At 40.4% G+C, this 15,257-nt stretch overlaps 1 protein-coding gene across 2 annotated transcripts in view; it reads left to right on the top strand.

Annotated features, from left to right (window-relative positions):
* Nucleotides 1-15,257, top strand: part of LOC101794833 (uncharacterized) — a 228,103-nt gene that overhangs the window by 140,032 nt on the left and 72,814 nt on the right. For both annotated transcript variants that reach the window (XM_072030618.1, XM_072030619.1), the window contains exons 20-24: nt 771-806; nt 1,899-1,928; nt 2,804-2,857; nt 3,790-3,843; nt 14,623-14,676. In XM_072030618.1, coding sequence (XP_071886719.1) covers nt 771-806; nt 1,899-1,928; nt 2,804-2,857; nt 3,790-3,843; nt 14,623-14,676 — 228 coding nt within the window. The remainder of the gene's footprint in view (nt 1-770; nt 807-1,898; nt 1,929-2,803; nt 2,858-3,789; nt 3,844-14,622; nt 14,677-15,257) is intronic.

Genomic DNA, 15,257 nt, shown 5'->3' with positions numbered 1-15,257 from the left:
TCTTGACTTCATAACACTTCATCATCTCTCTAGTAGCTGCATGTAGCCCTTCCAGAAAATTTTTATCTCCTTGCTCCATAACTTTCAGTGTAGGTGACATGTGTCTCTTCAGTCCTTCTGACACAGCATGGGCACACTTTGGAATAAATAACAAATAGTAATTAAAACGAAAGAGAATGAAAGGTATGATGGGTCACTTGGAGACCTACAAGAATAATGAAGAAACAACAAACGTGTGAAAGGAAACATGATGATTTTGCATTGGTTTGTACCTAAAGTAAAAGAGACACCTTCTGGAGGCATAGTCATAAAGCGTAATAAATACTGGACACTACTGGAGACAAACTGCTGGAATAAATGGATAGCCTAGGTAAATCACGTAGAGTGGATCATGTAGAGTAGCATCCTAGTGTCCTGCAAACACAGGATCATTCTGCTCTGTAAGAAAGACTTCGGGAAACTGTCACCATTTTAAGTCAGTAAATATCATTGGAGTCAGCGTGTAACATCACGGTGTCACAGAAGACAAGCAGTTCCTGCATATATTCACTTGTAGGGTAGAAAGGACAAGAGTTAATTGGGATTGCATATTCATATCTATCAACTCTGGGTTGGTATAGAAAATAAGAACGTACAAGAGCAGTTGGAAAACATACTGGGAAATTTGCTTTGGTTCTGTGTTACGTAGTGTGTTATGCTGTGTTTTGTGTTATGCTGTGTTTTTTTTTTTTTTTTTTTTTTTTTTTAATTTCTGTTGTATTTCCCTGCAGGGTGAACCAGGGCTACCAGGATTGCCAGGCTCTTCAGTAAGATTTTTTTTTTTTTTTCAAACGTTATAAGCTTTATTGTGTGGAAATAGAATATGGAAGCTGGGACTCAACTCAAGAACTTTATTAAATGTTCTTAAATAGATTTAAAAAAAAAAAAAAAGAAAAGTGAAGTTTAAGCCAGTAAAGATTTCTGAAGAAGGAACATGACAAATTCCAATTAGGAAATGTGCTGCCACAGTTTTGGGAGATATTGAAATGTGAAGATTAGGACTTCATGAGACAATGAAACATTACCTCAGGTAAATCAGAGAAATGCTGTGACATGACTTTGTGGGTTCCAGGACAGCTGTTGAGCCAATGCCAACAAAAGTGGTAAAAGACAAACCAAGAAGATAGGAGAGAGGGGGCTGATCTTTCGCATGATGCTAGCTTTACATGTCTTTCAATATCTCCCATCTCTTGTCCCATCTTGTCCCAACTTGTCCCATCTCTGCCCCTGCCTTGAAGGGACACAAGAATGTCTACAGGTAATCTCCTCGACTAGAAAGTGGTGGAAACCAAAGGAGGGAGGGAGAAAGACTTCTGGAAAAAAAAAAAAAAAAAAAAGGAGAAAAAAAAAAAAGAGAAAAACTGTGTGGGTAGGAGCCTCTTACTGTTCTGCTTAAATGGGAAATTACTGATGTGATGGTAGTTGCCAAGAGATTTTGAAAGATGTACATGAAACCTGAAAATGAGCACTGTCTTGTCCCAGTGCCCACTGAAGTTTCAGGAGGTGGGTGCGGAGGGCTGAGAAGACTGACAGTTGTCAGTTACGGCCCTGATGGTTGCATCGTGGAGAATTACGAACTTATTTATACTGACAAGATAATGAATTATGTTCCTACTGTTTATACAGCCTCACAAATCCCTTCACAGGGAACTGAGTGAACAAACGCTGACAGTCTGAGCTTCTTAAATAGAAAATATCCTCCAGCCTGCAATGGGATTGAGTTGTTGCACTTAGAGTGTATCTTAAGGGAATGGAAAGGAGAGAAAAATAAACTGTGTGGGACAGTCACACCCCAGAGCCTCCCAGATTGTCTTTTTTTTTTTTTTTTTCCCCTGTATAACTTTGCATTTTTATTGCAGGTACACACTGAAGGCTTAAAAGGCGAGCAAGTAAGAGAGATTCAATAACTGTACTTCTGCTGCAAGGATGCTTTTACGTATTTTAACTGTCTGCTAGATTAGATTTTGCTTTAGAATGATATTTCAAAATTAAGGTGGATAAAAGCAATGTCAGGACATCAAGAAACAAGCTAACATACTTACAGCAGGGAAAATAAACAGAAGAGGGGAAAGGGTAACATCTTTATAAAGTGCAATGAGTCTAACATGAGTAACAAGTGTAAATTGGAAGGGGTCAGCTAAGTAATTCTTTACATCCTGGAAAGTGTTAATATAAAAGTGAAACTGTGTCCAAGTTTTATGCTGAGTTTGTCTCTGAACATGGGCACTCAAACAGGGAAAAGACACCAATTTCTTCAGTCAATTTTCCTATGTATATTTAAATTTTTACTTTGTGTTATAAGTTGTATTTTACTCCTATTTCATGTAATTATATGAGACATACATACAATACTTTAAAGCCCTTCACAGCTGTGCTGGCTCTGGGGAAAATGCTGCGGAAGCTGCTTTTGCAAGAATTGCTTTTCTCCACCTCTGAACCCCAGCCCACAGTGTTTTCCTGGAATATCCAGGATAGCCCAGGGTCTGTGGCAGAGTTACTACCTTTGAAGGACAGAGAGCCAGTTACGGATAAAGGCTGGCTAAGTGTGGGTGGATCAGTCTGTGTGCAGCCTAATGAGTGTTGATAATTCAGATAACCCCAGGGTGAAGGAGAAAACCAGCTGGTCTCTGCACTGTTTTTTTTTGGGACCTATAAGGAAAGGGGTGGTGTAGGTCCTGTACAGATGGCTAGCATGAGTACTGTGTCCATATAATTTTTCCTATAGGTATTTTATCTTATTTTATTTTTTTTCTTATGTTTGTAGGGAGAGCCTGGCCCACGAGGACCACAAGGCCAACCTGGACTTCCTGGACCTCCAGTAAGTGGTTTATCTCACTGCTTACAAGCCCCAGAAACTGAAACTCAAGCTGAGCTGAGGTATACACGCAAAATCTTATATGTTATTTGAGTACTAAGAGCTTAATCAGCGTGCCCAGCCTTCTGTTTCTTCACTGGTGAGAGAAACTCTCCTGCTGTTGGTGGCCACTCTGGATGTATGGAGGTGGCACCCAGGACATAGGTGGTCATGACACAGTGGTATACATTACCTCAAGGCTGTTGTCCTGCAAAAGCTGATTCTTTTCCCATTTCTAATGTCCTGAGGAGCTGTATGAGTATTCAGCACATCTCAGAGAGAAGCCTCAACGATAACCTCTAAGCCACCATAGAATGATGGGCAAAGAATCATTGCTTTATGCCACAATGTCCCAGCAAAAATCTTCTGCATATGAAAAATAAGAGATGTGTGTTTGTGTTTCAGCAGGGAATACAACACAATATTTGCAACAATTTAAGCACTCCAGTATTCTTACTTTTCACTTGATTGCGTCTTCTTCCAGGTACATTTTATAACCCAGCTCTGCAGGAAATCTCACTTCAGACTATCACTGCTGTCTCATTTGCACACACTCTGTATTTCCTCATTTCTGAATTTTTTGTTGTGTTTCACTGTTGATTGGGTTTTGTAAAATTGATGTCATTGTGAAAATGCATTACTTAGGCATATCTGCCTTTAACTATGTAATTGTGTGGTCTGGATTTAATCAGGGCATTGTCACTTTTTCTCTATCCTGTTTTCTTATTCTATTCTGCTCACAGGACAATATAATTATCAGTTAAGAACTGTCTAGGTAGCCATTCAGTAGCAGTAGCCCAGAAAATGGTGACGTAATTCATTAGTTTTTTGTTTATTTTTTTTTTTCGTTTGTTTTTAACTTGGTTATCTTTCTAAAAATATTTTCACTTTTAAAGGGAGAGGCTGGTCCAGAAGGCAAGTCTGGAGTCCCAGGTTTACCAGGTCAAAGGGTGAGTTGCTCTTTTTATTTAATGTATGACTCAGTGTGCTGAGGACAGCTGTGCTCAATAAGCATTCATACTTTGACTCACCTTACATTCAGTTTTTTACTTATTTAAGGATCCTTGAAGCCTGGATCCTTTCTCTTGTTTCTTCTTTATAGTCCAGCAACTTTCAGTACCTCTCGGTATGAAATTCAACAAATTTGTGTGCAGTGCCCAGTAGGACCCTGGGAAAATTTCTTGTAATTTCTTCTCCTCTCTTTGCGTCTGCTTCTTGGTGCCAAGAGGATTCTTGATCCTCTTTCCCACACAGACACTTTGGAACCCCTGTGTATACATATATGTATGTTTATCAGAGGTTAAAATAATGGAAGCTTTATTTCTCACTGATGTGCCCCTTTTAAAGGGATGCTCCTGAGTCATACTTGGCCACACGGTTAGTCTTTTAAAAACATAGCAAAACATCTGTAGGAGGAGCAATGAGTGATAGGAAAGATCCAAGAAGATATCTTCTGGAAATAGACTTTGAGCACAGACAAATATCCCCTTGCACCTTGTAAACAGTAGAAGAGCATAAAATCCAGCAAAGCCTCCTATAGAAGTCTCATAGAAGCTATCTATAAACTTGCCATGCCTTGTGAACTGACCTACAAAATCATTTAATTTTAGGTGGAAAATGGGTTGGAAGATTCTTAGAAATTCATTAATTACTAAAAACGTAAAAATGGAGTGGAGTTTTCCTGTGAATGAAACTTGAAATATTTTTACCACTGTTAAGATATGATTCTGAGTGTGTAGAGCCTCTGGTAAGATGGACAAGTTGAAATTTCAGATAAATGGTGCTGTCTTGGAAGTCAAATAAATCCAAAGACACCTTCAATACTTAATATAAATTGAAGCCATTCTTTTTTTGTTTGGTCTGTACTCAAACAGAAGATCCCACAAAATTCTGGTGTACCATTCTCCACAAGGAGGTTAGATAGTATATTTTTTGTTTGTTTTGTTCCCTCTTCTTGTTTTTTAAAAAAATACTTTCTTTGACTCATACCCATATGTTGAAATATTCAAGTGCTGATAAAAGGGGAACTTCATAGTAGGCCTGATTATTTCTTATGAATGCTCAGAGCCTGCCTTTCCTTGCTTTAGCCCATTTGTAGGAAGAACATCTCATTAAGCAACAGATAAGTGTGGGAGTGAGATACATGCTTAACCTTTGTGGAGACTGTCACTTCAATCTCAGTATTGGTGTTTGATGGGCTACTTTTTTAGGTTGTCACAGAGACTTGATTGTAGCTTAATCCATAGAGGAGGTCACAAGGGTTGCCTGTAGTGCTTGCCACCTGAGTCAGCACCAGCGGTGTTAAAAAGTGGGCATGAGAGCCCTACTTGTGGGCATGTTAGGGTTATGGGCAGAGGACAATACAGGGAGGAAATATATTTTGGTAGGTGGGTTTCTATAGGCTTCCAGTTGAATTACATGACACTGAATGGAACTGTAACCTTGGCTTTTAGGAATCGTCTTCCAGAGAATATGTGCCTGCAGTGTTATGTTAATGCCACAGTGGAAAAGGGCATTTATTTGCTTTCTTGTACTTTTCCAGTGCTTAGAAAATATCAGCTAATGGCTTAGCAAATAACTCTGCTGTGCTTTACTTATGAGTTGACAAGTTCTGAATTGTCCTGATTTTAAAGCCTGCTGTGAAACATTGTTTCTTGAGTAAGATTAATAGAGCGTATTAGCTGAGTAAAGGACAGTGATCAGTCAGGGTCTGCGACAGGATACGAAATGCTCCTGCTAATGATCATTTGATTAGAGATGTCATTTGATACATACTGTGTTTGAATGTTTCCCTAGACTCTGTTGTGTCTAGCTAGTTAGACTTCTCCTAAGGGTCTTTATTAGTCACCAGGCGTCTTAGGTGGTTAGATATATTTTTTTAATTAAAGGCTGTTATTCAATGACGGAATACCTGGGATGAATCAAAGCCTCAGGCTTGGTGGATATACATGGATAACCTACAGATGTTGGAGAGAGAATGGATTAGCAGATGCTACTGATTCACCATTAGTACAGTTGTTGCCAAAGCACAATTCCATGCATTGATTACCATTTTACCTAAATTTTGCTGCAAAAACAAGTATTTCCCTAAGCAGATTTAGAAGTTAAAATGCCAAGAGCAGTAATCATCTCCTGCTCCTTCTCTTCCTCTGAAGCTACAGCTCAGATCTGCAGTGATTCTTCTAGCACACCCCCCCAAAAAAAAACACTTTATAGCAGCACAGACCAACAATGAGGCCATGGCCTGGGTCGTGATACCACAGATTCATTTTTGACTCCGGCCCTGGCTTGTAAGACACTGGCCACATCTCTTCACCTCTGTATCTGCTCTATATAGGAACAGAAGTGTATGGTTATACAAGTATGTGAGCAAACCAAACAGAGTCAAAACAGTGGTGTGAGTGTGTGTTTGTTTAACACTAAGCAAGTTTACCTGCACAATTTCAGGCCATGATAACTAGTCTCATACAAATGTCAGAAGAAATTCTTTCCTCAGAGGTGGGTGAGGCAGTGGCACAGGCTGCCCAGAGAAGCTGTGGATGTCCCATCCCTGGAGGTGCTCAAGGCTGGATGGGGCTTTGGGCAACCTGGGCTGGTGGGAGGTGTCCCTGCCCATAGGAGGGGGGTTGGAATTAGATGGGCTTTAAGGTCCATTCCAACTGAAGCCATTCTGTGATTCTATGATTCTGTGATCTGTGAGCTTTGCATGTGGAGCTGAGGCCTGTTGGATTTATTAGCATAGGCATAGCTTTCTTCATTGTGGTGAAGACTGAAAGTCAGACATAGCCAGAAGCAGATTTGGGTCCCTTTCCAGCGTTGTTAGCAGATCTGTGCTGAACAGCTGAAAAACACTAAATGTCTGCTTGGCTGGCCCCTCTGCTGTTTTATACAGCTGGAGTTTCAGGATATGATGTTATGCCAGTTTATATCTCCTGAAAATTTCATTCATAAGGGACTTACTTCATAAGTCTTCTGCACTAATATCTTGTAACTAACGTGACAGATTACAGTGCAAGATTAAATTCCAAGTTCTGATCTGCTTGACTTCAGAGCCATCTCGAGTAGCACGCTGCAAGAAGGGCTGATATAAAACAGTTGCTGTTCTGCAGTATGATTCAAGTTCCTTTTGGCTGTATGATCCTCAACCGAGATTTAGGTGAAGATGGTGTGCACACACACCAAGCTCCTGTCCTGACACATATATGCAAATACAACCATTTGCTGGAGTTCTTAGAAGGCTGCAGTGCTTTAGTTAGCTGTAATGTAGCTGGAATGGACTACTAATGAACTAAAGATGTTTGGAACCATTTCACAGAGGAATTCATTCATGCCTCATAACACAGTCTACCGGAAGTGAAGAGATTTTGAAATCTGTGAGGACAGAGCCATCACTGGATGATGTTAGAAATGTGATGCAGGAGCCACCTACACAGTGTACGTGAGGTTTCACAGAAGATGACATAGTCATATGGTGCCAAATACCCTAGTGACAGTTTGGCCAACAGGAGTAGGGTCATACATTTCGGACAGACTTCTAGGAAAGAAGGAGGTATGATATTCTTTTGGCATGAATTGCTGTTCCTGTTGAAGAAATAAAAGTATATATGGGTTAGTACAGTTGGCAGTAAGCAAGGAACGTTCTTCACAGAGTCACCATTTGTGCTACAGGAAACACAGGAAAGATAGTACGGGTTTAATTTCTTAAGATGGTTCCTGCAAATTTAATCTTTCATTTAAATGCATTTGCTGTACTTTTTGGCCAAAATATTTTTTTTCCAATCACCCCTGCTTAGACTGAACAGTTACAGAGTGTTTTGCTAATGTTTGACACAAGTATGGCTGAATAACCAGGTGGGGTGAAGAAGCCTTGTCATCAAGGCTTTTGATGGCCCAAGGCTTCTTCTGGCCTGGATAAAACCAATGTATTAAGACAACATCTGTTGCTTTTTGAGGGCTCACCACAAAAACAGACTTTCTGTTTGCAGATACCGAGAACCTTAGGTAAGGCCTAGCCATATCCAGCTAGTCTCCTCCAAGCAGATTTGAGCACCACAGTGCATTTTCAGACAACTTTCCAGAAGTTGTGGACAAATCAGTATGCTCACAGCTGTAACTGGTGTGTCTCAGAAAGTGTGCCCAATTGGGAATCACTGCTCAACAGGAGGATGAACTCTGGGGGAGCAGGTGACAGTCTGGAAAAGGCACTACCAGACCCTAGTTGGCATTAGAAAGAAAAGAGCTCCTAAGGTGATGCAAGAATGTGATTGAGTGTCTTCCTAATATTTTATTTAGAAAAATTAAATGAGACACTTCTGAGGGCAGGGAGTGGAGGCAGTGTTGTACCCTTAAAAAAAAATAATAAAAAAAAAGAAAGTAAAATAAAAGTGATGGTATTGTAGTGATCTTCTTGCCAAATTTATCAGAAGCTCACCTTGCTATCTATGAACATCTTCCTCCTGTAGTCCATTCCCAGGAGCTCCAATATGGACAGTGCATTTTCAACGTAATTGTAATAATGCACACTTACAGATAAAGATTTTAGACATGGAAAGCTAATCTGAGGGCTGCTTACACCTTGTGGAGCTGCCCAGTACTGACAATACACTAAGGAGAACATAAGCTGCGGAGACAGAACATCTTTCAAGCGTTTAAAAGAAATTCTCTGTTAGTCTTCTTTAGTTGCAGGTCTTGAAGTCCTTTATGGGCATAGAAAAAAATGTGCATGATCTCCTTAGTACATCTGCTGAACTGCTAATCTGACAATTCACCTCGATCCTTTGAACCTATCTGGGGAGGAGGATATAACAATTCTAGCCTGAATCAGACAACTGGGTTATATTCATTTTATTAGCCAGCTGCTTCAAAGTGCCTGACACCTAAGGTCTATATTTTGACAATGATACCCTCACATCAAGCACACACAGTGCAAAGAATGTAGCTTTGCTGTTCTTATCTGTCCTGTAAGACCTTTGAGTGAGACAGTACTGTTTCTCTGATTTTACTAAATCTGCCTGAAAAAGAGTTAGAGAGTGTGGATTCATTTCCCACCCCTCACTCCCCCTCTCTTCCTGTCCTTTTCCTGAGAAATGGAAGAGAATCAAAGTACTTTGATTCTCCTCTTTTTTTGACAACTGGTCTACTGAATTTTGTTGGAAATAAACCCAGCTTTCTGTGCTTGATAGACGCAAAAGGTGCAGGTGACTGACATGCTCCTGAAAAGCATAAAAATGTTTGGGCAAACTAATGTAAATGTGGGGTTCTTCTGAAGTGTGCTAGCATTGCTAGCAAGTCAAGGGAAGTGCTCCATGCTGGTGCAGCCTCGCCTCAAGCACTGTGTGCAGTTTTGGGTACCACAGTCTAACGAGGACATAAAACTGTTAGAGAGTGTCCAAAGGAGGGCTACAAAGATGGTGAAGAGTCTGGAGGGGAATATGTTTGAGGAGCAGCCAAGGTCCCTTGGTTTGTTCAGCCCAGAGCAGAGCAGGCTGAGGGGAGGCCTCATGGCGGCCTGCAGCTCCCTCACGAGGGGAGCGGAGGGGCAGGCGCTGAGCTCTGCTCTCTGGGGACAGCGACAGGACCCGAGGGAACAGCATGGAGCTGGGACAGGGGAGGGTGAGGCTGGGGGTTAGGGAAAGGTTCTGCACCCAGAGGTGGTCAGGCACTGGGACAGGCTCCCCAAGGCAGTGGTCACAGCACCGAGCCTGTCAGAGTTCAAGGATCACGATTCAAGGATCATGATTGAAATTTCATAAGGAAATCAAGAGAAAACATCTATTTATCCTGTAAGAGTACTTTCCACTTAGGCATGATGTAACAGCTACCTAGACCCACCATGATTTTGATGTGTGGTATTGCAGCCTAGTTTTCTGGATTTGTATTCTCAAAATTTTCTCATGCTCAAAGAACAATCAGTGCACAGCACTAAAAAATACATGAGTCTCACAGAATAGTAAGAACAGTCTTATGGAAAAAAAATCTTAATGGAAAACATCTTTTAAAAGTTATATTCTTTAATGAATGTCCTTATCCATGGTTAAGACTGCAATGTAACCGCGTCAGGTAGATAGGTAATAATAATTCCCCTTTTTTCAACTTATTTGGTGCACAGATAATGTATGCACAGTCGAGTACAGAATGAGAATGAATTGGATGTCAAAACAGAATAACATAAAAAATTTACTGCAAGGCCTTTCTTTTGTGAGTGAACTGCAAAGTTCAGGATTGCATTCTGCCAGGTTGGAGGCAAGAGGAATGAGGGCAACTCCAGGAGTGCGTTACCAAGGGGTGTCTTCTGCATCCTTAATTCAGCTGTCATGTTTCAGCAGGTTTTCATGTGCATATGTCCACGTCCCTTGAAAGTTTATCCCTGAAGTCAGAGCAGCACAAAAAGCTTAACAGACTTTTCTTGACTCTTTACAACTAGATTAACAAGGCTGTGAGTCTCAGTAACTGCTAAATATTTGTTTTACAATATAGCCTAAAGGGTTCTGTTAAAAGTGGGAACTACTGGGTTCAGGGCACACCCTCCACCTGAAAGAAATGTGTTAAAAAAAAAAACAAACATTTGCCAATACATGAAAGGTTTTTCCCCATTAACTGTAATGGGAGAGATAAATTTCTCAGATCTCTGGAGGCTGCTGAGCTCTTCTTTGTGCTTTTTTTGATGGCAGGACAGAAATACAGGTGTTTGGCTTTCCCCCTCTTGACCTCTGTCTCCTGTTAAAGTGAATTGTTGCATATGATGTTCCTAGTTTGGCCAGTCATAACTTGAAACGGGCAGCAAACAGTGTTTCAACTCGTATTTCTCTGTGTATGAACTCCCCTTGATTTGAACAACCTTAGACTTGTAAAGTGCATGGGAAAAAAATGGTAGGTATTTCCAGAAAAAAGATGTGCTGCGTTTGGTAAATAAAGCAGAAGAGAAAAAGCATTTTTCCCAGCAAACTAAGCAGACTTAGTTTGAAAGAGTCAGTCCCAAGGTGTGACTTCTTTCAATGTCCAGAAGTCCTAATAAGTCCCTTATTTCTCTTTGTCACAGCAGCCCCCTGTAATCACCCATAGGCTGGCCAGTCCCAGTGGTGTTTACATGCACATTTAGACACTCCTGCTTCTAAATTTACTGACATTGTCCAATACATACAGAACCTGTAAAAACATGGTGCCTTTAGGGTGTTCAACCATTGATTGCAACTGCTGGATTTCCTCTGATGATGTATAGGTAAAGCGACAGGGCTGAAAGAGGTAATCCTATATCCCACCCAGTTTACAGAGAAAACAGTTGGCATTTATGCTTGCAGTCATATTAATTCACAGTTAAGGGTTTTTCCTACATATTTGGTACCAAAACCTCTCTTCCTGGGGCCAAACCTCAGTGAAAATCATGTTATGAGAATATAGAGCTGTTCAAGCTATTGGACAGCAAGTTAAGAAAGTCTCAAGCTATGATACCTTTCAGAATTTCCCCTCTAGCAGAGCAGAACCAATATGTCCCTCTGGTTTCTTGTCTTCTGTATGGTAAAGATGTTTCCAGTGGTTAGTTGTGTTTGTACATATTTGTGGGTGCTTGAACTGTTTGGGTGATATTGCCCTTGCAAATTTCAGCAGCGCAGAAATTGAAATTTAAGTAAATGAACAAAAGGGAGGAAGAAAGGATTGATGGTGTAGATTAAATCCAGAGTGAAACTGTAATTGTCAGTGAGGTAAATATATTCATTTCCAATAAGACACATTTTTAACTGTGCTATTATTCAAATTGCTGATAAAGGCAAATAACATATATTTCATATATTCAAAGAGTACACATTCTTACACACATAGCTGATTCTTGCTATAAGTAACAGAGCATAATTGCTAGTTTTGTCTGTCATATTATTAGGTGATGTGACATTTCACTGAGCATTGCTCTCATAGGTATAATTTCTCCCAGCAAGTATTTCTGTACTTTCCAGACAGGCTGTAATATTATGGAGCAACCCTGTTGTAGTTTGATTTTGGCTAACCTCTGAGTGGCCAAAATGTTCCCTTCACAATGGGAAATACACTTTCAGCCTCTCTGTCAGTATAATTATGTGCTGCTCTGAGGGATTTCTCGGTGTTTTGAAAAGCACCAAAGTTTCTCAGTGTAATACACAAGAAAAGGATAGACTCCTTTCACATCTGTTATTGCTGCCGTAGATTAGCGTGCCTGGCCATTTGTGTGGAAACAGAAGAACTAGTGTATACTTATCTCAGGCAGCAAAATTTGTCCTTCCTCCCTCTTCTCAGCTTTTGAGATCAGTTTGGGAGCAAACTGGAGCTGCTATCTCCTTCCTCAGGTTCCCCAACTAATTTTATCTGATGCCACCAATTTTCCAAAAAGCAGTGTATTCAGAAAACTATATCTGGATAATGCTCTTAAGTCACTGAAGTCACATCCCTGTGGACCACCAAAATAAGGTCTATATGTACTGCTTCGTTGCAAGGTCACAAGTCTCAATGGGATTTTGTTGTCCTGAACAGCAGCGTATGCATCAGTCATCATGGTTTTCACGTAAAGTACATCACAGGGTGTATTCATGCTCTCCCAACTTTCAGTGCCTGATTTGGGGTGACTGCTCAGGAAGGTAATTCCTTTATGCTCTTTCAAAGGGTTATCAAAATGTTTATGTCAGGTTTCTTGTCTTCATCTAACACACTGATTTAATGTCTCTAAATGGAACTGAAGGAGATGCATAAACGTTGTAAGGAGAGTTGTAAAAACACCCAGTAAGCAATGAGGTTGGTGAGACATGATGGAAACAATAATACTGTGTTTTCTGCTGCCCTCACTGTTGTAGCTGTGGAAGCAGACATCTTAACACGTGGTTCCCACTTTGATAGAGAGCTGGAGGTGAGATGCTTCTCGTATGCAGTCATGCTCATCTTCCATGTTTGGCCCAACATACCACAACCCTGTATATTCTATTCATATTCTTATCTATTTAAACGAGTTTTTTAAGAGGGTGTCTTATGTGGTCTCACTGTCAGTTGGCAACATGAGTCTCCAACTAGGAAATGTGTTGATTCGTGTAGTGACAGAAGTCCTCCAGGTTTAAATGGGCTTTGACAAGGAAAGAAGTGATGGATGTTGGAAAAAGCAGAAAGAACACTCATGAATAGTGCATGTACTTGAGAGCATTATGAACATTTGCATTGGTATCAGGGTCCTGGCAATGACTGCAAACTCTTTCTGGTACCCAAGGACCTCATAATTGTTCTTTTAATATTTTTCTTATATTTTTCAGTACATGAGAGCTGATATTTTTATTATCAAAAAATAAAGAAAAGATCAGATTCTGACACCCCAGCTAACAAAACTCAGTCAAGATTTTGTAAAATGTGATGAAAACTTGTTTTGTTTGTGTTGTGTTAGCTGTTTCACTCATTTAAGTCAACAAGAATTATAGAAATTGTTTCTGGATATTTCAGTAAAGAAAAATAAAGGGAAAATTACATATCTGACTTACACATCTGTATGACAAATCACATCATCAGTCACACGAAACTAGCTTAATTATAATATCCTTCTAAAAAGAAAACCAGTTTGAGTGAGAAGTAGAAATGAGGAAAAAAAAATCATTTCTCTGACTTCCTGGTATTTACATGATTTATCTTGTAACCTCCTAGTACATTATGAAAACTCTCAGAATTACTAATGATTCAGTATCTATACATGTCAGGGAAGGATAGATTATTTTCACAAGAAAGCTGAGTCACAAAATATGTGACTTGCCCAAAGTAACACAGCAAGTAAGCTACTGAGTTGAGAAACAAGCCAAATTTCTGCCTGAATTTCAGGCATCCTTTCTCCATCCTTTCTTCCTCTTTTTTCTCATGTAGGACATTTTCCCTGTGAACTAGTTGAGATCAACCCCATAGAGAACACAGGTGAAGGAGCATCCACATGGGTGCACTTTTCTCAAGGGTGTGCTCCAAGTCCTGGCTTATCCTCCCCTTGCAGTGCTGAAGCTCTGCTGTTCCTCTGGAGGAAGTTTTTTTGCTTGCAGAGGAGTCACTGAGCTCTGTCCCTTGGTGATAATGCCAACTCCAGTTAGAAATGCCTCATGTATTCATGTTTTCTGGCGCAGGGATTGTGAATCTTTTATATTCCTCCATGTAGCAGAGTTCTTAATTATTTTCTTTATGCGTAAGGTAGTGCAGGGAGCACAAGGGACACTGCTTGGCTTGGTTGGGAAGGGGTGAAGGTCTACACTGGTAGCAGAGAAAGTGCCTCTTAGTGTGCCTGCACTTGGTGCCACTCTTGGCAGTATCTCAGCATTGTGCCTTCTCTGATCCCCTTTGGGCAACACCCAGGTGTGATTGCAGAGTGTTAGAGATCAAGAGATGCAAGAAACAAACCTTCATTTATGGGGGTGATGGTTACACCCCATCTGTGAGGCTTGGTAGATCTGAATTCACAAGAAAGAGAATTTGAATTCCCTACAGCCTTTGAGAGACATTAATTTCCAGATGTGACCTGTGTTAGGATCGCATGTCATTCTACCTCTTGGTGCACATACTTGGGTGGCAAGAACCACACAGACCACTGCAGTTGCACATCCAAATGGTGTGTGCTGCCTTCATTTCTAGCACTTATGTTTTGTATACCCGTGTAATGGAGATTTACCGGTTTGGGGGTAAACGTTTTTGGAAAGTCTCAGTAGCAATTTTTTCCTTGGTGTCTAATATTTGCTTTTCTGTTGAACACATAGGGTAAAAAGGGGGAACCTGGATTCCCGGGAATCAATGGTCTAATCGGCCCCCAGGTAAGTGGCAATTTCTTCATTTTCACATAATATGTGGGCAAATGTATGTTGTGGCACCAGGTGTCTTGGAACCACAATGCAGCATTCAATGAGCTTATTCTCTGCTCATCTATACTGTCTTCAGAACTTTGAAGGTGTTTCACCTTTAAGATTTACTCTGACGTGAATGAGAGAAGAGTCTGCCTGTCTGGCAGCAATTACTTTTACCTTCCACAGTTTTTCAGCATCTTTGTACGAGGGCAGAAGGAGGTGTTTTGTCTGTGATTTTCCCATTGCTTTTGCATACAGCGGTATCATTCCACAGGGAAAGCAATGACATGTGCTTTGTAATATTTAGGACAGTGCCTGAGCTAATTATTGGCTGTGTGAATTGGCAGTTGCAGGTATATCTCCTGTGCTGCAGTCTTGAGGGAAAAAACAGTTTAAAAGGTATTTGCTTTATAGAAAGCACACTTCTTTGCACACCATGTTTTTGGTTTGTTTGTTTATTTGTTTTTATTTGCACATCAGTTTTTGTTTTGGTTTGGTTTGTTGGTTTTCTTTTTTGTTACTTTGACGGTCACATTTCCACTTGTTACAGG

This window comes from Anas platyrhynchos, chromosome W (genome assembly GCF_047663525.1).
Source record: "Anas platyrhynchos isolate ZD024472 breed Pekin duck chromosome W, IASCAAS_PekinDuck_T2T, whole genome shotgun sequence".
In the NCBI taxonomy this organism is placed as follows: domain Eukaryota; kingdom Metazoa; phylum Chordata; class Aves; order Anseriformes; family Anatidae; genus Anas; species Anas platyrhynchos.
This window is presented reverse-complemented; position numbering and strand designations above follow the sequence as displayed.